This window comes from Penicillium coprophilum, assembly GCF_028826855.1.
Source record: "Penicillium coprophilum strain IBT 35676 chromosome Unknown utg000005l_segment0_segment0, whole genome shotgun sequence".
Lineage (NCBI taxonomy): Eukaryota > Fungi > Ascomycota > Eurotiomycetes > Eurotiales > Aspergillaceae > Penicillium > Penicillium coprophilum.
In genome coordinates, this window is record NW_026622724.1 from 3215974 (window position 1) to 3240943 (window position 24970).

At 47.5% G+C, this 24970-nt stretch overlaps 9 protein-coding genes across 9 annotated transcripts; 6 read left to right on the forward strand and 3 right to left on the reverse strand.

Annotated features, from left to right (window-relative positions):
* Positions 1–490: 490 nt before the first annotated feature.
* On the forward strand, positions 491–1420 carry N7500_008738 (Histone acetyltransferase GCN5; the record flags this gene model as incomplete). Its single annotated transcript, XM_056679882.1, has 1 exon — positions 491–1420. One exon carries the CDS (start codon positions 491–493, stop codon positions 1418–1420), a length of 930 nt encoding a protein of 309 aa, XP_056530254.1.
* Positions 1421–2123: 703 nt separating this feature from the next.
* On the forward strand, positions 2124–2807 carry N7500_008739 (uncharacterized protein; the record flags this gene model as incomplete). Its single annotated transcript, XM_056679883.1, has 2 exons — positions 2124–2159; positions 2184–2807. The coding sequence occupies 2 exons, from the start codon at positions 2124–2126 to the stop codon at positions 2805–2807; spliced, it is 660 nt and encodes a 219-aa protein (XP_056530255.1).
* Positions 2808–3598: 791 nt separating this feature from the next.
* N7500_008740 (uncharacterized protein) lies at positions 3599–4904 on the reverse strand (the record flags this gene model as incomplete). The annotated part of the gene is made up of 5 exons (XM_056679884.1): positions 3599–3945; positions 4013–4210; positions 4270–4423; positions 4480–4620; positions 4680–4904. 5 exons carry the CDS (start codon positions 4902–4904, stop codon positions 3599–3601), a joined length of 1065 nt encoding a protein of 354 aa, XP_056530256.1.
* A 1168-nt stretch (positions 4905–6072) lies between these two features.
* On the forward strand, positions 6073–7828 carry N7500_008741 (FAD-binding oxidoreductase; the record flags this gene model as incomplete). The annotated part of the gene is made up of 3 exons (XM_056679885.1): positions 6073–6285; positions 6355–6837; positions 6896–7828. 3 exons carry the CDS (start codon positions 6073–6075, stop codon positions 7826–7828), a joined length of 1629 nt encoding a protein of 542 aa, XP_056530257.1.
* Positions 7829–8613: 785 nt separating this feature from the next.
* On the forward strand, positions 8614–9714 carry N7500_008742 (uncharacterized protein; the record flags this gene model as incomplete). The annotated part of the gene is made up of 1 exon (XM_056679886.1): positions 8614–9714. One exon carries the CDS (start codon positions 8614–8616, stop codon positions 9712–9714), a length of 1101 nt encoding a protein of 366 aa, XP_056530258.1.
* Positions 9715–12274: 2560 nt separating this feature from the next.
* Positions 12275–12958, forward strand: N7500_008743 (class I SAM-dependent DNA methyltransferase; the record flags this gene model as incomplete). Its single annotated transcript, XM_056679887.1, has 1 exon — positions 12275–12958. One exon carries the CDS (start codon positions 12275–12277, stop codon positions 12956–12958), a length of 684 nt encoding a protein of 227 aa, XP_056530259.1.
* Positions 12959–13726: 768 nt separating this feature from the next.
* N7500_008744 (hybrid sensor histidine kinase/response regulator) lies at positions 13727–17684 on the reverse strand (the record flags this gene model as incomplete). Its single annotated transcript, XM_056679888.1, has 6 exons — positions 13727–14053; positions 14106–14397; positions 14450–15499; positions 15556–16275; positions 16329–17543; positions 17605–17684. 6 exons carry the CDS (start codon positions 17682–17684, stop codon positions 13727–13729), a joined length of 3684 nt encoding a protein of 1227 aa, XP_056530260.1.
* A 1627-nt stretch (positions 17685–19311) lies between these two features.
* On the reverse strand, positions 19312–19986 carry N7500_008745 (SGNH/GDSL hydrolase family protein; the record flags this gene model as incomplete). Its single annotated transcript, XM_056679889.1, has 2 exons — positions 19312–19893; positions 19948–19986. 2 exons carry the CDS (start codon positions 19984–19986, stop codon positions 19312–19314), a joined length of 621 nt encoding a protein of 206 aa, XP_056530261.1.
* A 3193-nt stretch (positions 19987–23179) lies between these two features.
* Positions 23180–24541, forward strand: N7500_008746 (ferritin-like domain-containing protein; the record flags this gene model as incomplete). Its single annotated transcript, XM_056679890.1, has 5 exons — positions 23180–23264; positions 23320–23505; positions 23562–23651; positions 23702–24219; positions 24308–24541. 5 exons carry the CDS (start codon positions 23180–23182, stop codon positions 24539–24541), a joined length of 1113 nt encoding a protein of 370 aa, XP_056530262.1.
* Between the last annotated feature and the right edge of the window lie 429 nt (positions 24542–24970).

Consider the following 24970-nt stretch of genomic DNA (forward strand, 5'->3'; position numbering starts at 1 on the left):
CGCAACAACCGACTTAGCGCTTCCATCATATCACAGTTCAAACGCGAAGCGGACGATTCAACCTGACAGACTGAACTGGACGAAGCAAATTTGCATATCTGCATATCACAAAATCCGAGTCGACGCGCATCCAACTAAGATGCACGACACACAATCACAATCATCCATATCTGACAGCGGGCCAAATCTTGTGAAACGCTTGGCGCCCGAAGAACTGAGAGCTTCCCCCGATGCCAAAAGAAAAAAAGGGGTTCGCCATGGTTCGGAAGTAGATGTTAATTCTCGAGCTGTGATCCGGAGGGTTCCCTTCCCAGACAAGGTATACTGGAACCTCTGAATGTGAGAAACTCTTCTGACTATTCTTAAGCCTGCTGTATTAGAGGAGCGAGAGGGCGAAATCGAGTATAGAGTTGTCAACAACGATGCCTCGACAGAAAGCATGATTCTTCTAACAGGGCTAAAATGCCTGTTCCAAAGACAACTGCCGAAAATGCCCAAAGACTACATCGCACGACTCGTTTACGATCGCGCTCATTTATCCATTGCTATCGTCAAGATGCCTCTTCAGGTCATTGGCGGAATCACATTTCGAGAATTCCGCGACCGCCAGTTTGCCGAAATCGGTTTTTGCGCGGTCTCGGCTGATCAGCAAGTGAAAGGATACGGTGCACATATCATGGCCCATTTAAAGGATTACGTCAAAGCCACTTCCCCGGTAATACATTTTCTAACTTACGCCGATAATCATGCCACTGGGTACTTTCAAAAGCAAGGTTTCACGAAAGATATCACTCTCGATAAGTCGATCTGGATGGGGTATATCAAGGATTACGAAGGGGGTACCCTGATGCAATGCTCTCTCATTCCCCGAATCCGGTACCTCGAAGTTGGTCGAATGCTTCTTAAGCAGAAGGAGTGTATTCTAGCCAAAATACGTACCTTCAGCCAGAATCATGTTGTCCACCCACCACCTCAACAATGGACTAATAGGGTTATCACTCCAATCGACCCTACCTCTATTCCGGCCATTCGGGCAACGGGCTGGTCTCCAACGATGGATGAGTTATCACGCGAACCACGCCGTGGTCCTCATTACAACGAAATGCGGCGTTTTTTAAACCATATCCAAAATCACAAACGTGCATGGCCCTTCGTTAGTCCGGTCAACAAGGACGAAGTTCCTGATTATTACAACGTCATCAAGTCACCCATGGATCTGTTGACCATAGAGAAAAGACTGGATGGCGATATTTACAGTGCTTCAAAAGAGCTTGTCGACGATCTCAAGTTAATTTTTAGCAACTGCCGTCAGTTCAACGACGCAACAACAGTGTACACTAAGTGCGCGGTTCAACTGGAAAAGTTTATGTGGAAACTCATCAGGGATATTCCGGAGTGGCACAATCTACTTGAGGAATGAATGAATAGTACTGTTGTGGCCCATTTGGAAGTTAGGCCTCTTACTGGTTAAACCAAGGGGTTCCACGTCGTATTGTAGGATCTATTGAAGTAAAGATGCATGTATATTGTAGATTCCCTTCATTGCGACACGGAACAAGATGGAATATGCATTGTCAGAGCTGTACGTTTGTTTGTTGTCTTCCCTATGCAGTCTCTTCTTTGTTTGCCTGTCACTACCAAACATCCTGGGGCTCAATGCCTTCACATAGTATTTGTATAGAGAGAGCCAGCGCCCGGTTTCTTGGAGTGTTAAGCATTTTTACTCCCATTGTCCTTTTTCTAACGTGATGGTTTACATATTACTCTTGACTTGATAAGGTAGATGAGTGGACTGACTTCCTAGTCTTTCCCCATTAGGCAGCTTCTTGTCTTAATTATATATTGTTTAGGGTTATGAGAGATATATGATCAAAGTAGGAATCCCATTCACGTAATTTCCAGCTTACGTCTTAACTTACTATACTCTAGTCAACTACCATCTACCGGCCATATATTTGTTACCACACTTTTCCTTTCAAGTTTTCCTTTCACTTACATCTGAATTCAACCTCATCTACCTATGCTCTCAGATATCTCTCACTTTGTATCATTCTCACAGAGCATCTTCCGTCTTCAAGATCTATCTCTCTTCCTCTATCTTATTGTCACTCAGAGTGAAGGAAATGTCATCCCAGAGGAGCCTCAATCTACCCATCCTGGTAAGTCATCGTCATCTTTAATAGAACTCACATCTCGCTGATTTCTATCCTTCTGGTGTGAAGCAAGCCGAACGGACGGTAGCGGCCTATCTTGGGTTTGACAGTATCCTCGACCTCCAGCGGTTCGTTATCATGTGGCCATGCCTTGAAGCCATACGTCTTGTATCTGCCCTGCCCGGCCTGAGCAGCGAGAATTTAATGTTTCTAAGGAGGCTTGACGGTAGCCAAACACTACGATGCAACCACCCCGTTGGTCCCGCCAGTGAACGCATCCAACAATGCTGGATGGCATGCATATTGATGATCCTACGGCAGAGTATCGGGGTTTACCAAGCCAACACCTCCGAGCAGAATAGATCTCGAACTATCTTGGCAATCGACAACATGCCACCCGGCTTTTGGATTCCAGGTCATATCCTGGAGGAGGATGAATCCCCACCGTATCCAATCCTTCAGCCCACTGTAAGGTTTGACGAGCCTGAAATAGTCCCCCTCCATCGCTGTCTTTGCCTTCTTCAATACCTCGAGTTGTCTCACGGCTCTGAGTTTAGACGGGAGAGATATCTAGATGCCCGTGCACACTATTTTGGCTCGGATTTTGAAGTCACTGAGCACGACATCCCGTGGTGGATGCGCCACTCTACGTGATCGAACCAACTGAAAGCTCTCTCGCTCATCGAGGCTACTTTTGGCTATGTTGCTATCTTCGGGACGACAGTACTGGGTAGTTATTGAGGAGTAATACTTCGGGGCGCACGTCACGTAGATCTAGGTGAAATGTGGACCTGAGATAAATGACGTGATCTGTGAGGCCTCCATTTGCTACCTGGAATCTAGATGGGATATCGTTAGAACAGCACGTGAATCTGACCCCATCTCATCCGGCGTGGCAGGCTTGTTGGCCCGTCGCTACCGTGAAAGTGGTACTTTTAACTCATACTTGAAGAACAACAGAAGAGGGATTGTCCACTACGTGGCTTGAGAACATGGAACACAAAGGTGAGTTCTACTACCCACCAACTGACTGGTTTGACTGAAGAAGAGCACACTTACAACAGGCTGGGTTCCTAGGCACATCTTACTTCCTCCTATCAATAAGATACACTTGGACGTCGTACTCACTTTTGGCTAGTCTTGGTGAATTGGCACCGTTCTAGCTAGAAGATGTACCTAGATTCCAGGATTTGAGTTGGCCTGAAACTTGTAACATTATGTTCTCTTCTTCTCTAACTAGGTATAGGCATTTTGAAGGTTCCGCAGCCTTGGCTTTTATTGTTCTATCAGCCCTCCCATGCACATTATTTGTAGCAAGCGATAGCGTGGGATATAGAAACACTATGCAAGCTATACATTAATGTGGTAAATTAAATTTTATCTGTAATTTTCATAATTTGATCATTTCATTATATAGAGAGTGTATTCAAAACAAATTTGTGTTGCTACGCAAAACGTGCCGTCCGGGTATAATCACTCGGTCGATCCTCTATCGTCACGGCAACTCCATAGTTGACCATAATATTCCCCTTATCACTCGGTTGCGCCAGTTTCTCCTGGCTACTTGACGGACTGGTAGAACGGTATGCACTGGCCGACTGGTATGACTCCTCCTTTCCCCCGAAGCTATTGAGAGCAATATCTCCCCCGTACGCACCCGAGCGGTGCGACGGCATACCGCTGCCTCCACGGCCCCGTAGGTTGTATGAGTCGTACGGATAGGATTTCTTGGAGGGTGAGACGACGGTTTTTACCACGCGATAGAGGCCAGGGCAACAGCCGATCATGACAGCTAAGAGAATAACAGTTAGTAAAACCGTCCAATAGGCACGTAGGGAAAGCCGGGAATAAAAGCATACCGATTGATGCCTCGATGGTTCCCCAGAGCGCTAGCCATGACGGGGCGGGGACACCGTTATCAGTCTCACCCAGCTGGACGACGCGGATGGTAGATATGATGATGCAAATCCAGCCGAAACAGAATAGCCCGCCAATGCTCATTTTTTGTCGGAGTTTCATCTGCAAATTCCAGATAAGGCGAACGGGGAGGATCATGACTTAGCGATATGAGTATTAGCACTGATGATTTTCAAAGAGGAGGGAGCTCAGTACGTACTTGCTAGGTCAGTGAGGATATCCACCGCATATGCGAAGTATAAGCTGATGACAGCCGCCCGGTGGTCGCGTTCGGTGTTGCATTTGCCTGCCGTAAACCAGGCTTTAAAACTCGAGCATGAGCGCCACGAGGAGATAATGCAGCCAATAAGAAACTAAGAAGAGTTCCGTCAGTTATTTGGAAGCTCGCACTCAGGCCGGAAATCCATACCAGAACACAAGTTCCCATTATGATCCACCAAGCGATCAGGTATTTCTTTCCAACCAACAAGCGCTTATACATCGCCAACAGTGAGAACTTGATCATCCATAAGCAGATCCATAATGAAGATGTCGTGACGAAGAAGACAGTCTGTAATTTGAGTCCATCGTCCGAGATGGTCGCATAGGGGGAATCGTCCCAGCCCCGACTTCGGCTAGCCGCAGTATGACTGGCGAAATGTAGATATAGAGAATACTCAGTTCCAAGAAGAATATGTAAGCGACAATCAGTAGGTAGTCCTCCGCCTTGAGGTCTTTCAAACTTCGAACGGAACCAGCAAAACGAGCGCCGATAACCAAGGTAGTGAGGACAATCAAGGCAATACCAGTACCTTTGATGGTACCGTGCCCAAAAGTGCCAGTCGCATTTCCCATTCCTTCTTGTGAGACTCGATTTTAGGAAGGCATCGGGAGCCGCGTGGGGCCACTGTCATCCATATAAAGATAATTTATCGAAATTTCCACATGGCACCCCAGTGAGTATTATTTTAAGACTCGACAGGAATCTGCAGCCACCCATGTCTTGAGGGAAAGCAAGGATGGTCCAACTTCCAGGGCAATCTACGCATTCGTTTCGAATAATGCAGGAATTATTGGAAGATGCATGAGCCATCGGTCCTGGACCAATCGCCGATGAGAGATATAGTATTGGTGGAGTAAAGGATCCACTGGACGGTCCCAGCTCTTCCTCTTCCACGGTTCAAAATCAAACGTGCCACGGGAGCCGAGGACGGGCCGCGCACGTCCATGGATGGGACCTGAGATCATACACCTTGACTGATGGGGCTCAAGAGAATGACCCAGCGTACTATCAAGAGAAATTATGATCTATCTGATGCCGAAAGAAAAATTAAAAACGGCGAAAGCCACAGACTGGAAATGAATGTCGGAAAACTGGGTAGTAATGCCAATTGACTTTTGGCGTCTTGTCTCAGACTAAACCGACGCCCTGCATAAGCCACGGACCTCCGGAGCGTCGGCTTCTGCGTGGCTTTCTGCGTAGCGTGCTCGCTTAGGAAACTCATCATATTTCCCCCTATTTGAAGATTATCTTGGACTCCGGACTCAAAGAAAAGAGAGAGTTTGTAACCGAAAGGAATAACTTTATCGAAGAAAAATATGGGGGGCCACTGAACAAGCGCTGGCGCCGCCGGGTCTAGACGGCAAAACTACAAGTCCATTGTTATGAGCTACAAGGCTAGCTTGATTCTTCGGGTTGCGCCGCTTCGCTTAGATTTGGAAGCGAAATTGTTTTACGCGTTTACGAAAGCGAACAGCACCTCCATGGGCCTGGGTTGTGGTCAATACCATAATATACTCCAATTATACGACCCCCTTAATTACAACTAACAACCGACACAAGGGACCATACGCGGAACCTCATCGGATTGGAGCCTTTGATCAGCTAACGTCCGAGGAGGTTTAAAGACAGTACTTTTCCTCCTCTCGGCTTTCTTTTCTTTTTTTTTCTCCCAAGTCTTTGCATTTGTCTAGACCTCACATTTATTTGCTGTGTTTTGGTTGCTTATCTAAGTTTTGGATCATGCATCTCTCAACCCTCATTGGCGGGTTATCCGCGATTGGCGGTCTGACCCTGGCCCACGCCGCTGTGACCAACCCGGTTATCGAAGCCGATAATTTCAACGTCACCGCCGCATTGGAGGATCTCGGTGTGGATGTATCCAAAATTGACGCATTGGACTCATACACTACAATCGAGGCACGATCGATCGAGAACGCCGCCTGCGCAGCTGCTGTAAGTGAAAAACTAGGCCTCGATAGCAAACTCCGCTTTGAGCAACTGCTGATTCCAAATTCACCTTAGTGCGCAAGCTTGAGCTTCCTTTTTGGCTCCAAGGTCTCTGCTCAAAATTCTGATGGGTACAACGCCTTCACTGGCTCGTTCTGGTCCGTGCAGCAAGAAGAGGTCCAGCCTCGTTGCGTTTTCCGTCCTACCAAGAACACGGAGGTTAGCACTGCAGTTTTGCTTGCCCGTTTGACTGGTTGCGAGTTTGCTGTTCGCAGTGGTGGCCATGCTGCCTTTACCGGTGCTTCCAGCGCCCCTGGCGGAATCAGCATCTGGTTCAAGGATATGAACGCCGTTACCCTTAACGCGGACAAGACGGTCGCCTCTATTGGGCCTGGAAACAACTGGCTCTCTACATACTCTGCCCTTGAGCCCTATGGCCTGGCTGTTGTTGGAGGTCGTGCCTCTAGCATTGGTGTTGGTGGCTTCGTTTTGGGTGGTGGAATCTCCTACCACTCCAACCTGCACGGATGGTCTTGCGACAATGTTCAGAGCTTTGAGGTAAGACTTTGCACTCGTTATATTCTCTGGAGACCAGATACTAACAAATCCTATGTAGGTCGTCACCGCCAGCGGTTTGATTATCACTGCAAGTGCAACCTCCTTCCCTGACCTCTACTGGGCTCTGCGTGGTGGTGGTAGCAACTTCGGCATTGTCACCAAGTACAATCTGTACACCATCCCCTCCCCAGAGCTGTACGGTGGCGCCAGAATTTTCCTCCAGTCCGAGTTCCCCAAAGTTGTCAACGCTTGGATCAACGTCATCAACAATGCCACCGTTGACCCCAACGCCCAGCAATATGTCGCCTTCCTCTCGAACCAAGGAATGAACCTTGCCACTGCCGAGCTGACCTACGTCAAGAATGACCCCAACCCCGAGATCTACAAGCAATACAGAAATATTTCGGCCATTGCCGACAACTCCAGTGCCAAGACCCTTGTTGAGTACGTCAAGTACCTCGAGACCGAAAACCCCTACCACCATCGCGAGGTGTACTGGCCCATCAGCGCGGCTGTCGATGAGGACTTTGCCAACTGGGTGGTGGATCTCTTCTTCTCCGTGCGCCCCCAGATGGACAAGGTTGCCGGTTCCCAGCCTGTGCTCATCTACCAGGCCGTCACTGAGCCCATGTTGAAGAACATGAAGAACTACGGTGGCAACCCCCTGGGACTCGCTGACGCCACTAGCCCTGTTCACATCTTGCACGTTGCCTGCTGGTGGGACAATGCGTCTGACGACCAGACTGTCTACGCGTTTGTCAACAGCTTCATCGAGAAGGTCGTTGCTGAGGCCAAGGCCCGGGGTCTCTTCAATGAGTACATCTATATGAACTACGCCGGCATGTTCCAGGATCCCATTAGTGGATACGGTGCTGCCAACAAGGCTCAGTTGAAGAAGATTGCCAAGAAGTACGACCCCAAGGCTGTTTACCAGACTCTCCAGCCTGGTTACTTCAAGCTTGAGGGTCCTCCCGTGACCGGTGCTTTCTAGGCACACTTTGGAATAGAGATGCCATATATCACTGTATTTAACTGTATGTACAAAACCTCTAGACGATAGCAAACTAAATCATAAAATAACATAATATTTGTGAATTCTTATTTCATTGTGGATATTGTAGCATTGTATTCTAAGTGAGAGTGTTGTGGAGGCTTTGGTCCGCGGCATAAGCGCTGGCTGCGACGTCAATATATGACTTGAATGCGCCGTCGACGGTGAGGTTGCGGAATAGGGTAACTGCGCGAGACTGATTCCCCCTTTTGGGGAAGTATTTCTCGACTGTGTGTGGCTTAACAGCCGTTGGCTGGATGTATTCACCGAACAGTAGCTAGACAGGCTGAGTGTCACCTATGTCGACGGGTAACTTGAGTATAGCGCACCACGAGAGAGTACCAGCCTTGTGAGTTGGTAGGGACGAGCTTTGAAAGGATGTTGCTACTCGAAGGTTGGTCCCTATTTTTCTCACTTTTTTTCCAGCTGATTTCAGTCCATGGTCTCATTCCCGTTCACTTTCTCTATATAAATTCTAGTCTACCGGGGCAGACTAAAGCGGTCGCATTCTACTCACACTATCTATGGTTCTCCCATCCCCCGATCGCGTACAGTCCTTGTTCCTCTCCTAGACCGATGTAAACCGACGAGATATTACGACACAATACAGTCATGATGAGGTATTATCTTTCTTGTTAACGCTTTGAAAGATGAGTTTCTGCCAGTTTTGTAAAGCACATTATCCTCAAGTTCTATATCAACCGAACTCTTCTCCAAAAACAAAGATGTTCGAGTTGAGTGATAGTGCCATCGAACATGGCTGGCAGGATATCGAAGGACTATCTCCTTTGGTCAAAGTCTATTGCTACAGTGGAAGGGACGATTTCTGCCAGATTATCTCACTTGAGCATGATCGTCTCTATGGTTCTTTCCGAGTTGGACGAGGGGCAAAAGCCCGGGCAAGTGGTGCAAGTTGGGAAGGACTTAAAGACCCTTCGATCACGCTGCCACAGACAGAAGACACCCTTCAATTCGGCTCGGCGCAAAAGCCAATGCGCATCCGCAATTTACACCGCAGTCGTCTTGTAGGTGACTGTAATCGTCGGAATATCCTTGGTGAGAGAGACAACACTAAGAGTAGGCCAGACGAAGACTATACACCCGAGGAGGAAGACCTCAGCGAATACCTTATCTTCCTTATTGAACCTACGGCTTTCGAGCACGACTTCATCAAATCGGATCCTCCTGTTCGTACCAATACATTCTTCAATCCGAAAACAAAAATCCTTATCGTCAAAATGCTCGGCCCAGCGCACGAACAAGCCACATTTGCTTTCGACAACATGCTCAAAATGGCCCTTCAGCCAATGGGCATGCATAACGCAATTCAATCTTGGGGAGGTACAGAGATGCTTGCCAGAGATGGCACAAGGAAGCGGGCAGACGGGGGCTGGGGTCCACGAAGACCCCCCCGAACAGCTCCTAGGAGACCCACGGTTATTTTGGAGGTCGCTAATTCGGAGACTTACGCCAAGCTCCGCCGTGATGCTCAGTACTGGATAGATCCAGAAAGACAGGAGGCAAATGTAGCCATCGGAGTTAATCTCCATACAAAAAGGCCCGAGATCACGATCGACCAGTGGGAATGGAGCTCCCAAACCTCCCGTCCTACCAACAGGACTCACTTCATTGTTAGTAGGAAATCTGATGGTGCAGTCTATTTTGACCCCCATCATCCTCTACCTCAGCTCATCATCCCTTTTGAATCTCTTTTTCGACGCTCCGCACAAATCAACAGTGAACGTGATATAGTCATTGAGACACAAGAACTCGTCGAGTTCGTATCCCTGGTGTGGGATGTGCAATTCGAACAAGATCAAGAATGAAACGAGAAGTAGTTCACTGTATAACGGGTGGTTTTTCCCTTCTTTGCCTGTCAGTTTCATTTTTATTTTGTTATTCGTCAGTAGTTATGGTACGGCAGTACATGCTGTTTGCAGATAACAATTCACCTTTCTTACCAATATACTATCCAATATAGTCTATAATACTTCTTCACATGAAGTCAAGCACATACGACCATAGGGTGTGGAAAACAGGGCTTCCCGTCCGCTCAGCCGTACTTAAGCCACACGCCGGTGAGTTAGTAGTTGGGTGGGTGACCACCAGCGAATCCTCACTGTTGTATGTTTTTGTTTTTTCAATCTTTTTGATTGAGAAGCCTCAATTTATATCTTATAATTGCTATGTAAGTGTGTATTCAAAATTGAAATAAAGTCGGACAAGGGTAGATGGCGGCTTATGCGACCCCATGATGTCTTTCCTGCAGGGCTATCAAATGGTCTATTCAGCGATCTACCTAATAGATTTATCATGGGCTTCCCAGTTATTTCTGCCCTTTACAATCTGTATATAGAAGGCAGAAGAATGTGGGGGAAGCACACTTTGTGCAATAGACTCTTCTATGTATAACCTCTGACATTGTCCGACGAAGTTCAAGTGGGCTCACCAGGCTCCGCACATGATCGAACGCTTTTTATCATACAATATTAGTTGGGGGGATACGAAGACAGCTGATGTGCTCATTGATGTCAATAAGAATGCATACCTGATTGAGTATGGAGGAGGTTATACTGAAGGCTAGGTTGAGAAGGACAAGACTAACTCCACGGAGTGAGATCTCCAGGGATGTTGAAATATTCAGCGATACCTTGTTATATGAATACTAGATGACCACTATCGTTCCGAGCTTATACTGTCTACTGCCAGTTGGTACATTCTCTCGCGTAAACTAATCTCACTAAAGGGTGCTCGGATATCCCTAGTAAATCAGCCATGTATAGATCAAATTTAATAGAGGAATAGATCCCAGGAAATCAGAACAGTTGATTATGGCACTGATCATAGAGCAGACCATCAAAGTACAATGCGGCTCAGGTGGCTTAGGGGCGGTGCTTTTTACTATGGTGATACCATAATAAAGGGAGCTCGGGTTGAAAACGGATGCTAAGCGACGCTACCATAAAGGGGCTTGCTCGGCCTACTGTGCCAACAGGGCTTATCCATCGGGAAAGACGTGAAACGGACGTTTTAAGAAGCTCCCCGGAAAAGTTTAGGGATATAGACTGTAGACGAGCTATTCGAGAGGTCGTACTTTAGGTCTCATCTGCCAGATGCAATTGGTTTGTGCTTTCCAGCTTGGAAAATGACTAGTTGTCAACCGCCACTACTTGGTATCTAGACAGGCCCCGTCCCAGGGAGTTCCACATAGCCTAGATGGTCAATATTCCTCAACTCTCCTACCCTAGTCTCGTCAGGAGAGAGAGAGCTGTCTGGCAATCAGCGAGTCTCCCACAATCAGAGGAAAGTCATCAAGCCTTAAAATCAAGGCCACCAGAAAAAAGTCACACGTGATCTGCACGTCGACAAATAGGGCCTATGCGGAGTCCGACAGGACTTGACACTGACCACTTCATCTCCACTGGATACCGCGGCAAATTAATATTCTCCCTCACTTCAAACCCGGGTCTATGGATTCACTGCTATTGGATTGAACAGGATGCAATGCCGACCTCGAAACCTAGAGAAAGCAATATCCAATAGCGACTAGGCAATGATGCATAGGTGCACGCAAAGAGAACGGACAAGAAAATGAGGTTGCTCACTCTACAGTGGGTAGAAGGTTGCGTCCTTCGACCCTGGAATAGAGGCTAAGATGGCGCCAAACCAATCTAGGAAGTAGATCGGCTATCGAAGTGGTACCCCCGGTGGGGCTCATCCACGCCAATCTAATCTTGATTGATGGGGAATATCTGGAGAATGGAGTGCATGGTTAGGTCAGATCTGATGATTGGCCCCACGAAATTCCCCTTGGCATACGATGACTTGCGGGGAAGCGGATTCTGGAGACAAGGTCTGTGAGACAGGAAACTCGTCAATTGAGATTCTCCAGTGTCTGTGTACGGCTCGAAACAGAGCCTCGAGTCGACCGTGGTGCCCGCTACTTTGATCCGGAGATGGGTTGAATGAAACAGAGGTATTTCATTATCTGGACAGCAAAACAGTAGCCTAGAGGGGCACATACTTGGTGCAGGAACATGCATCATGCCCAGGTCCAGGCTCAGCTCGCCCAGAACTCTATCCCACCGACATCATCGATCGACAAAACGTCACTCTTTTGGGCTTCATTCGTCAACAACCCCGCATCACGCCATTAACCCCGGGCTATCATCTATGTCTAAGCCGTGTCCGCACTGACATGTAGATCAGACTTACTATAAGAAGGGCGTCGGTACAGGGTTGGAAACAGATCATCACTCATTCAACTGTTTTCTCTTAGACCGGAAAATACCACGAATCTCCCACGAAAACCGCAGTATCCCAACCTCGTGTACCATCACACCCAGCAAGCCCACTCCTGCAGAAAGCCAACCTCAACTCCCCACAATGTTGGCCCCAACTCCAATCCAGGCCAAGGCCTCTAGCTCAGCGAGCGAATTATACCTCAGTCAAGCCCGTGCTAGCGGCAGCACCGAAGATTGCATGGCTCTATACGAGAAATGGGCAGCCTCATATGACGATGAGGTTGGAGACAGTGCTCAAGACTACGTTGCTCCCGTGCTAGTCGCTCAAGCAGCCATCAAATACGGTCTCTCAAACGGCGCCACAAACAGCGTGATACTAGATGCCGGTTGCGGGACCGGACTGGTGGGAGTCGCTCTTTCAATGGCCAAGGCTAAAGCAATCGATGGCATCGATCTATCTCCCGCCATGCTGTCCGTCGCAAGAAAGACAGGCATCTATCGAAACCTCACAGTCGCGGACATGAACCGGCCAATCGGAAAGACGGACGGAACATATGATCTCGTGTCCTGTGTGGGAACTTTCACTCTTGGTCATGTCGGACCAGATCCTGCGTTGCGAGAACTTGTCCGGGTCACCAAGACCAAGGGTGTTGTTGTCTCAACGATCCTGGAAGAGATCTGGGTGTCTGCAGGATTCAAAGCTGAGGTCGAGAAGTTGGTGGCGGAAGGCCTGGTGAAGGTCGTTACCGAGGAACTTATAGATTATGTAAAGGGACACGGCGACAAGGCAGTGCTGCTCATTCTAGAGAAGATCGATCGATCCTGAACGAGACCCATGCCAACCATGACCTCAAGCCCGAGCGACACAAAGCCCGAGCGACTCACAGCCCCTTGCAACACAGATTGATTGGTCTTCAACTCCTCCAATGCGACATACAATGATGGGATTTCAACACCCCAGCCCCAATGCAACACTGTGATAGGCTCCAGATGCACTCGACTTTAGTTACGTGGATGCAGATCATTCTTAGAGCTAATTTTAAATGAATAAATGCCAACAGACTAAATGAAATAGTATCATGATCTTCGAGAAAATCCCCGTCGGAATACGTTGATACTCCACTTAATGCATCCGCCTTTTTCTGTGCACCTGACTCCTTGACTCTGCCATTGAAGTAGCAAGTATGTAGTTAACTTTGAGCTTTTCCCAACAATGTACGGCATACAGAGTATGCATGGCCAGCGAGGGGAGAGGGAGTAGGCATTGGTAAGGCCAAGGCGGAGCAGAGACACCCGAGTCGTATACGGAGTACTTTGCACTCAGTCCAGGGATCATTACAAGGTTGTAGGTACTTGTGAAATCCGGGGATCCTTGGCATGTGTCATCTTGATCAAACTTACGTTATACATCTACGTGGTCCCTCGAAGCAACTTGAGAATTTCTTGAATGTATTGAAAACCGAGGGGCGAGGTACAATTCTCATAATCTATTTACCATATATATAAACCTGAGAAACCGGCCAAAAAAACCCTACTAACACCACGCTGTGCAATGAGGGCCAGGAATCAGCCATCCTAAAATCAATAGATCGTATCATGCAATATTCATAAGATTTCGGAGTGCGTGAAGGGAGAGGGGTTTGATGAGGTATTTGTCGATACCAGCCGTGGTAGCCTGGTTCTGGAAGCCAGTGGAGGAAACTCCAGTGACAGCCATGATGCAAGAGGGGGTGAGATGATGTTCGCGTTCGAATTCGCGGATTTTGCTCGTTGAGACAAGGCCATCCATCACCGGCATCGAGATGTCCATCAGGATGAAGTCATAGTGAACGTTGGAGGATGTGTATTTTTCGAGTGCGACGAGGCCGTTGTGCGCCGTGTCGTAGCTGCAGTTGATTTTACGCATAAAGGTGGCCATAATCTAATATCAGTGTTAGTGCTGAGCGGATCTAGAAAGCGGTACGGGACAGTACCTTGACGTTAATTTCATTATCATCCACAATTAGCACATGGGCCTGTGCTTGTTTGCTAGATGGTCGGGGGGTGGAGGTACTTGATCCTCCCGAAGAGCTCGTTGCTTTATGGGAATGACGTGATATCCCTCTATCATAGGGATCTGGGCCTGAGTCTGGACTGTTTCCTGGATTTGCCTGCGGAGGCATGAGCGAGGACACAGGATCGGGCGCAGAGGGCGCAGATGGTATCTGCATTTCGCGCCACTTCATAATCGTTTCAACGGCTTTGTAAATCTTTTGTGGGCCAAATCTGCAACAAGTATTAGTATTTATACCAAACAGAATATTAGATTGCGACATACGGCTGCGCAACGCGGATGATGTTGACAGAGAGACTGTCCAGTATAATTGGGACGTTGCTGCTCAGCACGACGAAAAAGTCAACGCCATTCTGAGCCGCAAGTTCGGAGACACGCTGATCGCTCTCATCCATAGCTCGTCTGAGAAGATCTTGCTCAATGACAATGACCTGGCCACGAGCCTCCTCGATTGAGTCAGCCAAGGAAATTTTCCACTTCATCTTTGTCATGAAGATGTTTGCAAGTGCACTCTGAATGGAAAGATTTCGTTTGGCTTCGGCGGTGAGAATTCCAGTGGGAGGCTCTGTGAGGTCAGGATAAGCATTGAACCCGACAAGGCATGCATGCATCGGAGTGGTTCCTGGCTGAGTGGCTGTTGGAGCCGGGAATTCCTCCGGACCAGGACTAGCTGGTAGATATTGAACGGGGATGTAGACGTCGGCCTGGGTCCCGATTCCCATCTCACTCCTCACATTCACATGCCCCCCAAGAGACATGACCAATTGCTGTACCGTGCTCAGGCCCAGCCCGACGCCTTCGGAGAGTGGGTCTTCTTGAGAGAATGGGGCAAATAGCTTGTGTTTGATGAAATCGGGCGCAATTCCACGGCCGGTGTCAGTGATAGAAAGGCGAATGAGGGGTGAATGAGAGTCCGATCGGTCTCTCGCTTTTGATAACGCTATTTCGATCAAGCCAGTTGTGGTCCATTTCATCGCATTGCCGAGAAGATTCATCACGATTCTTCTCCAGACGCCTGCAAGGGACCGAATCATCCATGTGTCTGTTTGGTCCACTCGTATGACAACAGACATTTGGTTTTGTGTGCTAGAATCCTTGATAATTGAATCGGCTGCTTCCTTGTTGGATGACATCCTTTGAACGAGCTGGCTGACCTGTTCAGGTGCTCGCTGGCCGGTGTACAATATGTCTGCAACCTCCTCCACCAAATGGCTAATGTTGAAATCGGAAACAAGATTGGCCGTGTCATTTTCTGAGGTGATTTCATTGAGGGTGTTCTTACGTCTCAGGTTGTTAAACTTGCAGAACTCCAGCCTATGATGTATTAGACCGATTTCAGTATCCATGAAGCTCTGCCCAGGTGGACTCACATGTGATTCGTTGTATCTAGCAAGGTCAATCCGGATTTTTCAATCATCGTCACCATCTCTTCTTGCGACCTGCTGAGAGTGGTAGCATGTAGTAATTCAGCACTCGCCAGTATTCCGTGCAGTGGCGAACGAAGCTCGTGGCTGACAGAGGATATGAAATCGAATTTCGATCTCTCGGTACTTGACCAATGGTTTCGGCAAACTTCAGATATCAAAGAATCACCAAAAACCTTGAAATAATGTAACTCCTCTAGCCCAAGCGCTCGGAAACTGCTTGTCGTCCATACCAGAACTCCAGAAAGCCAACGCGACTTATTCCAATCCCACAAGGGAAGGAACAAGGCGGATTTAGCACCGGGAAGATACCGCGCAAGATGCTTTGCACAAGTTTGGGTGTTGTGATCAGACCGATAATCAAATGTACCGGTGTTATCAGCGAAAAGATAATCGCCCTTGTCAACAGCCTCACCAAGACTCAGTATCTGACCTTGAGGAAAAGCCTTGAGCATTTGGTGAAGCAATCCCTGTGGTATATTAGGTTGATGATTCGGACTAGCACTGCCTTTAGACGGCGACTTTAGCGCACAACTCAAAGTTTCGCATGGGAGGTCGAATTCCTGCGGCATAGGCCGACGTTGTCCAAGTGGACTAGGCAGTGGCGCAGCCGGGAAGCCAGGCTCTGCAACTTTCGGTTCCCAAATTTCCGGTTCCTCAGGTACGCTGGCAAATGGATGTTATTAGCTATCACACGATAGCAAGACTGGCGTACTCACAAGGTAAAGTCAGTTGGACAGGCATCGAGAAAGACAACCCCGTCCAGATCCATAGTATCCCGGAGCAACGCACTTGCGCGCGAATAGATAGATGTAATGCGTTCGTAGATAGGCTTGCTCTCAGCCAATGATAACTGCGAGAAGCCTTGATTAATACCCTGAGGTGCATCGGTATGGCCTGACTGCAATGCTTCGCCCATAGACTTTTCTTCTCCGGGGCTCCGCACCATTGGTCGATCTGAGAAACTTGAGTACAGAGACGAAGGCTCGGTCGTGGTGCATTGGTCCTGCAAGAAGAACACAGATTCCTCTCCCGCGACGGTCGAGGGAATAGATTGCCCGAGTTTAGGAGCAACACTTTGAACAGCAGGATACACTGGCACATCAACCGGGGTGATGTCGGAGTCGTCGTCAGCGTCCTTAGTGGTGGCGGCAGTTTCATGTGGTACGAGATTCGCTGCGTTTACACTAGACTGAAGACGGCCATGATTAGAGGACTCCTTTGGATCAAAGTCTGCGTGGTTTTTAACAAAATTCGTCAATCCTTTGACCAATTTCTCGGTTCGAATATGGGCCTGGCTCATCCGCACGTTCTCCAAATGCAATCCGATTGCATCCGCCACTTCCTGGAGGTCATTGACCTGTTCGTCTCCGAAATCCGCCCATGGTTTGTCGTCGACGATGCAATAAGAGCCCAGGACGTATCCAGATGCACTGAATAGAGGCACCTCTGCGTAGAAGCGCATGTACGGCCACTCTCGAACATACGGTCGGTCCTTGAAGCAATCCTCCAGGGTGAAATCTCGGATGATATAGCGCGTGCGATTGGCGGTTACATTGCTCGTATCGATATCATTCGTCGCACGGCCTGTGAACAACTGGACGGTGTGAGGACATACGCCCCAGACCAGATCCAGCGACCGTGCTCCGAGGTAGATGCCATCTCCTGGTTTGTGGCGGTTTTTGTCTCGTAGCGACACAGAACCCGTGGTTTCGGCAATTATATGTTGGGTTTCGCCGTCAATTATGGATACAAAGCAGCGATTGGCTTTGAAGCGCAGGACGCCAAGCTGGGCGAGTGCGTTGAGGGTAATATCCTTTGCGAGCTCGCAACCGGTAGGCTGCTCATCCCCTGTCGGTGCTGCGGACGTCTCTTCCTCCCCAGAGCTCGTCGCGTCTGATGCTGGGAATGCTTGGGTCACTGTACAGTAATATCTGTTATGGCAATTATTAGTGGTGATCAGTGGGACAGGGATCCTGGCCGAACGCCACAAACCTCGACAAATCGCGGATCCGCTCGCGTTCCGGATCTTCTTCTGGAGTTGAATGAAAGGCCCTTACGCCTGCAGAATTCATAATAGCCACTGGCTCATAACTGACTAGTCACTAAGCAGCGACTCGTAAGGAAGAAGAATCTTAGATTCAAGATTCAAATTCCCCATGGGCGGGTCTTGCACGTGAGGTGCCATAATCTCTAAAACCTGTCGTACATGAAACTCCCCCACTATTTTGATATCAACAATGTTCATTGGTCGTTCAGAGAATTACTGTGGTCACCTCTGCCGAGGGAAAGTTATCAAGGGCCTAGACATTCTAAGGGCCAATGCATTGGTTGGAGCGGGATGCCGACGGTCACCTGACATCACCTGATATCAGCGGTTTATTTCCCTTTCTGGAAAAATTTCCGCCTCACTATATTCGAAGTCTGGTACATCCTTTCATGGCCAGTCGCTTAATAAATCTCTACGAGTGATCCTTGCAAATTCTAGGTCTGAAAATTTGAAAACTTCTCATTCTTGGGTGGAAGCCAATGAGGCTGATGCAGTCGGATTCATCCCCGATTTCATTGGGCTTAGTGCCACTGTATGTGGTTATCAACATTCCAGTGGCTGATTGACTGTGCAAATCTAAGCGAGGACTGATAGGACTTGATCGTCGCTTTTTGCCCCTTATCACCCTAAGAAACTCGACGCATTAGGAAACGGCAGTGCATATATTTTACGAGCCTTGGTTTTAGATTGCCAGAACACAAAGAATTGTGACGATGTGGTGAAGCAGAAAGTAGTACAGGGCGATGTAACAAGCAGAAAAGAATCTCCGAGTCTGCTCGTCGATATGCAAGCTGCGATTGACATCAAACAGGATGATTGAGACTAGGAAAAAGCTTGTATATCTAGCGCTTAGGGAGACACCATAATTGCTATATGAGGGGACTTATCCAAGTCTATAGGAGGGATTTGGTAAGGAGAAGCTCTCACAAGGGGAGAAAAAAAAGATCGAGACGACGGCACAGTGTCATAGACTAAACCAATCCCCCGAGCTTATAGATATCTGTAGGAATCCAATAACAATATCGGGATAAGTTTGATGAGAAGTAGACAAATGTAGATTGTGAGTTTATCTACAGTGCTGATGAAGTTAAATAGAATATACAATGAAGGAACTCCTTCGATACTTTACTTAGTCCAGATGCGTAAACATTCGGGGAATGAATAGATAGTCGGCCAGGAAAAACAATATGCGGTTTAAGCTAGTGAACATTTGGTTGGTGACTAGATGAGAGAATGTATGCGCCCGAAACAATATTGCCAATTCTGATAAACTGACTCTCTTGTAGTGAGAAAGTGCATGGTAATGCTAAGTGCCAGGTTGGAAAATACTTCGTAGAAGTAATTGACATGTTCAGTCAAAATGCCGCCAGAAGCCTTGCTTATGTTGTGGAGGCTGTGTACGGATTAGGCTGTTGTGATTTAGATACAGGTCTAATTCTTTAGGACCTATCTAGATGTGTACATGAATTTATGACGTGTCAAGTAGCGCGTAGTAAGTTGTCCGCGAAATATTATAGAAATGGATGATCTAAAATGCGCTATCTGTTAACCGCCATGATCCGGAGCCCGTGGATTTATGTCTCACATCAATAATACCTATTATCATACATTATTCCCTCTGATTCCATAGTTTAGATATTATATATCGTGCATTAACCCTTTCTGGCATATAGTACGCCTACCGTATTGCAACTGCCACCCTCACAGGTTTCTGAGGCTGCCATCACGCCCGCCTTTACTATGAGGTTCTGGTCGTATGCCTCGTTGATGGCATCGTACCATATTCTAGCCATCTTGCTGTAGCCGCAATCATTTGGATGTGTGGGGTCGGCTTTGTCATTTGTGGTATAATCAAGCGGCCATGAGATCAAGTTGTGTTCGGCAACAGATGCAGGCGGGTTCATCTCTGCTAACACGATTGACACGCCCTCCTTCCGCATTGTGATCACCAGCTCTCGGTATTGTTCATTGACTGCAGGTATATTGGCGGCAGTCTGTGGGTCGGAGGATGGGGTGAGAGTTGACAAGATGATGGTCGTCTTTTGCATACCATCATAATTCAGGATATCTTCAATCATGGCCCGCATACGTGCACCGGCATTGGGGATGTCAAGCTGTAGCTTGCAATCATTTGCTCCAGCGTTGATGAGAACGACATTTGGTCTATAAGGCAGGGAGCTTTGGGCAGCTGTGTGAACCTGAGTGATCACATCCCCGGGATGGGCTTCAACAGCCTATGGAAGTATAATCGATTAGCCTCGTTCGTGGATCCAGATACGTTGACTAACATTGTCTTGCATGTCACCATGATGCTTAGTGCCCACCATATCAACCGACCACTTATCAGTCCAAAGCTGGTTACGGAGATGCTCACGGTAGCCATTGCCACTCTTAGAATTGATGCCCCATGTAATGGAGGCTCCAAGAGGTAAGATTCTCAGTTCAATTGGCTTGTCGTCTCTCTTCCATACCCTGGTGTGCGGAATGGGTGCTAAATAACAGATTTGGATTGGGTGCGAAGCATTTCCCCGTTGTGGAGGTATGACGAACGGCGAACCGACAACTTTTGTTGTAAAAGACAAAAGAGTGAGGAGTAAGAGTATAAGAGGCGCAGAAATCCTTGAGCAATTGTGTGCCATGATTGGCATTTATTACAATATGTAGGTGGAATTCTTGATTCCAAAATATCTTGATTCCGGCTACTACAAGACTTATATACTTCAACGCACAAGTTTAGCTAGCATGTGGAGAGGCAACGCGCTTTGATTAGTTGAATACTTGTGCTGTATTCGCAGATCTGATATTATAAGATGCTAGGAATATCATCCATATTCCGAATTGGTTATGACAGATCCACTTGCAAAACCAGTGGTTCTGAAGGTTCCCCAAAAAGACGGCTGGAGGGAAGATTAAGACAGCCCGGTTTAGGTAAAGATGAGGTCCAAATATTAGAGCCAGTATGTATTGGGAAAATGCACATACTCTAGAAAGTGCTCGCGGGCTTCCACTTCCCCTATGTTCATGAATAGAACACATCATCCAAATAAAGACAAGACCCCAGACAGATCAAGGGCATGTCTTGCGGTAAAAAAAAAAGAAGGCAATAATGGAGCTTTTGCGGGATACCAGTGCTAGCAATATGGGCAGAATTCGACCAGCGAGTAGCATGCGCATCCGATGTTTGTGTGGCTCGGCCTCGGAATTCCAGTTATTTCCAGGGTATTAATATACACAATCCCTACTGGAAATCCCAGGTCCACTTTCCTAATTAGGTCGATCTCCAATTCCCCTTACCTCCCTCTCAAAAGCTCCAATCTATTTCAATAAACTAGTATATTAACGGCTGATAGAACAAGTTACTCCGTACAACTTACTCAAAGGAATTGATATTCGAGTTCTGGTTTAAATGTTGTAGTCTTCATTGCTAACCCCACTTAATAAGCTAGGATTAATGAAGTCAGCATAAAAGTAGCTACACGAGTTTCATTGACGTATATTGGTCCCCTAATTATACAGAGGATAATTCCATCAGATTCAATGGGCTATGAGAATCCAACCCAATCAACTTGTATTGTGGCATCATGTTTACAGCATCTCTATCAGCGAATTCCATAGAGAGCTTGGAAGAAATCGCTCAATTGTTGGAAACTAGCGGGCTGTTGGGAAATGCGGCCACCACATCTATGGGATATATACATACTTAGACTTAGACAATGAGAAAGATAACTTTAGAAGACAAGGTAGGATATGGATGAGTTTATCTACCTCATTCATGGTCAACAGGAAATATACATCGAAGTAATATTGTGGGACTATACTTCTATGAAGAATTAGGCTATACTCGAATCTCCCTAAACCTAGTGACTATTGCGCGTTGTAGCTTCGCATGTCCTGTTCTTGCATGGGCATTTGAGAGAAGCCTCTTGTGTGTAATCAGTCCCGCCATATCCCAAGATTAGCGGTCCGCAAAGCCCATTCAAATGGTTTAATTAGAAACTTATATTCAGTGTACTCTGGCTCTTCTACTTATTATAAAGACTTTGATTGAATCCAAAATATATAATCGAAATTTAAATGAGATCCGACTAGTGGAAGTCAAGAAATATTGATATGGACTCCGGGATCAGACATATATTTTAGATCTATTATCTTTCTCAATAGCGCGTTCGCATTTTTGAACGTAATTGATATATTAAACTATCTTTTTACAATATTTGAGTTATAATACTCAAATATCACGCTAGGATAAAGGTAAGAAACGGGGTCCATACATATAGAATTTAAGAAAAAGTCACGTTTTCTAGAACGTTTGCATTGTTTGGTGCTTATGGGCTTTATTGGGGGCCCATTAAAGCCCAGTGGGCTTTCGCCCCGGGCCCAAAACCCAGCCCATTAGTGGGTCTGGGGGCTTTGGGCTTTGGGCTTTGCGGAGGCCTACTCAGGATCCTCTGTGATGCTAGTGTGCGTCCCCCGCCTACATGCAGTCTGGTTCCCACGGAGTCACACCCGTGTATCTGCTATCAAAATTTCCAGCAGCTGTATATTTGGCTCCCATCATCCGTCTGTTCATCATAGCCTTTCTGCTGGGCAGACGGCTTCCAATGCGATACCTTGACTGCCTTTGATGGCCAACAAGCACCACCAATGCCGTCTGACTTGACAAAACACCTTCGATAATGGCATAGAAAGTTCTCATGAAGGAACTGGTGATATTATTGCTTTCCCAAGAAGTTGTGTAGTATTTTGTTTCTTTGTGACACGATGATAGCCGGCCGCCTGAGCGGTCTTATGATGTCAGACTGGTACAAGCAGACAATTCAAAAGAAATCGCAAAGGAAACAGCCAAATGTCCAAAATGTGATTGAATAAGAGGAATCTCCATACGACCCGTTCTATTAGGAAGTAGTCCCTTGAGTTGAGCGCCTCGTTCTCGCTCCCGTCTTCGGTCTCGTTCCCGCTCTCGATTCCAGTCTCGTCTTTGACTCTCCACCGTTCTCGCTCTCGTTGTAGCCATCATTTAATTTAAAGAAAGGCCCACAAACCCAATAAGCTTATCTGATATGCCGGAGCTAGAGCTTCATATTCCCCTTACGGTATGATCGACCTGGGGCCAGATCTGTAAGTACCCCGGATTTGATCCACAATGGTTCCTGCAGATGATATCTAGTGGAGCCTGGGTCTTGCTTTTGCCTCTCTGAATTATTGTTGATATCCATCCGAGTCTTTCATAAACCTTGATCTCTCGATCTAGAAATACTATCGCCGATCTCAGTCTGGCTCCTGAGACTTCAAGCATATCGGCTAGGACACCTACAAAACAAGGCAAAGAATGACTAGTTTCTGCTTGGCCAGGTAATTCTAATTTTGAGGCAACAAACAAGGGTTCGAGCATCGGATCCCCAAATTGCCGGCGAGGCAGCTATAAAAGACAGGTCCCTCTACGTGAAAAGTAACCCGACTATCCTTCATTTGCAGTCAGACTTTCCATCAAAGAGATAATCAAAGCTCTACTATTACACAATGAAGTTCACCAACATTGCCCTCACCGGTGCTGCTATCGGTCTTGCCAACGCCAGTCCGGTCTTGAAGCGTGCTATCAGCGATGGTATGTAACTTCCCAGCCAATTGATTGCTCATTCTCTAATGCTCTTCTGCTTTAGCCGACGTCCTAAACTATGCTCTCACCCTTGAGCATCTCGAGGCGTCTTTCTATGCGGAGGGCCTCAAGAACTATACCCAGGAGGACTTTGTCAAGGCCGGCATGAAGGATCCTTTCTATACCAACCTGAAAGAGGTTGCTTCCGATGAGAAGCAACACGTGGAGTTTTTGACCTCTGCGCTCAAGGGTATGCATCTGTCATTCGAAAGGCAAATTGGAGAACAAGATCTTGACATTTTCTAGCTGCCGGCGCCTCTCCCGTCGCCGCTTGCACCTACAACTTCCCATCCACCGACGTCAACAGCTTCTTGGCCCTTGCCAGCGTTCTTGAGGGTATGATGCCATTCAACAATACCTATATCCACCACTAATGACCATACCAGGTGTCGGAGTCAGCGCCTACCTTGGAGCCGCAGCTTCCATCATGAACGATACCTACTTGACAGCTGCCGGTAGCATTCTGACCACAGAAGCCCGACACAGTGCGTATCTGCGTGCCGCGGTCGGCGAAGTCCCCTTCGCCCAGGCCTTCGACAACCCCCTCGGCTTCAACGAAGTGTACACCGTTGCCTCTCCTTTTATTGCCTCATGCCCATCCAGCAACGGTCCACTGCCCATCAAGGCCTTTCCCTCGCTCGTGATGAGCTCGATGGACGCCGTTATGACAGGCTCGAAAGTGCACCTCATGACCGGAAGCGGTTTCGATACTAGCACCAGCGATGTCAATGCCGCCTTCATCACTGTCACTGGCCCGGTCTGGGCTCCTCTCGAGTCCATGGGTGATGGAAAGTTCACCGTCACTGTTCCCAAGGGCGTTGCCGGACAGAGCTACGTTGTCCTCACTAAGGGTAACAAGCAGGCGACTGATGACAATATTGTCGCTGGTCCTGCCATCGTCGAGGTAAATTAGATTAGCTTCACTCTGGACCTCTCTGTTGGGTGCTTCTTCGCCCCCTTTGTCGCAGCGCTGATGTTGCTTGTATTGATAGATTGGAAAGAAGACTGCCATGGGTACCCCCAGTGGCTTGGCTGCTATGGGTATGGGTGGCAAGAAGAACATGACGATGCCTACTCCTTCTGAGTCAATGGCCGGCCCTTGGAGTAGCTCTTCTGCTACTGCTTCTGCTTCTCCTGCTTACAATGGGGCCGCTCAAAAAATGTCCGGTGGAATTTTTGGGGTTGTTGTTGCTGCTGGTCTTGTTGCCGTTGCGGCTCTGGGTTGAGTCCCGTTAGTTGTCGGATCTTCACTCAATTGTCTGGGCAGGCTGTTTTTTTTTTTTTTTCTTGTTGTTTTATTAAACGTTTACCTCCGTTAATAATGGCCTCTTAGCAAAGACATCTGATCCTTTGAATATAAATTTTGAGGTTGTCTAACAGTACAGGATTCATGCATATAATGATGTCATGCCAGTCCTAATCAATATTGAGGGTGTGGACACATAGATCACATAAAATGTCAAGGAATATAAATAGTAAGTGTCAACTGGACCCGTATACTTCCAAAAGTGTTCTAGACCGAAGTCACATGATACGGGGGAATATTCATGTCAATACCTCGGATAATTTCTCCCATTAATACAGTCAGCTACATGATTGGGCTCAACATGTGAATCAACCTTGAACATGCCCCCTCTCCGCGCGCATACCAAATC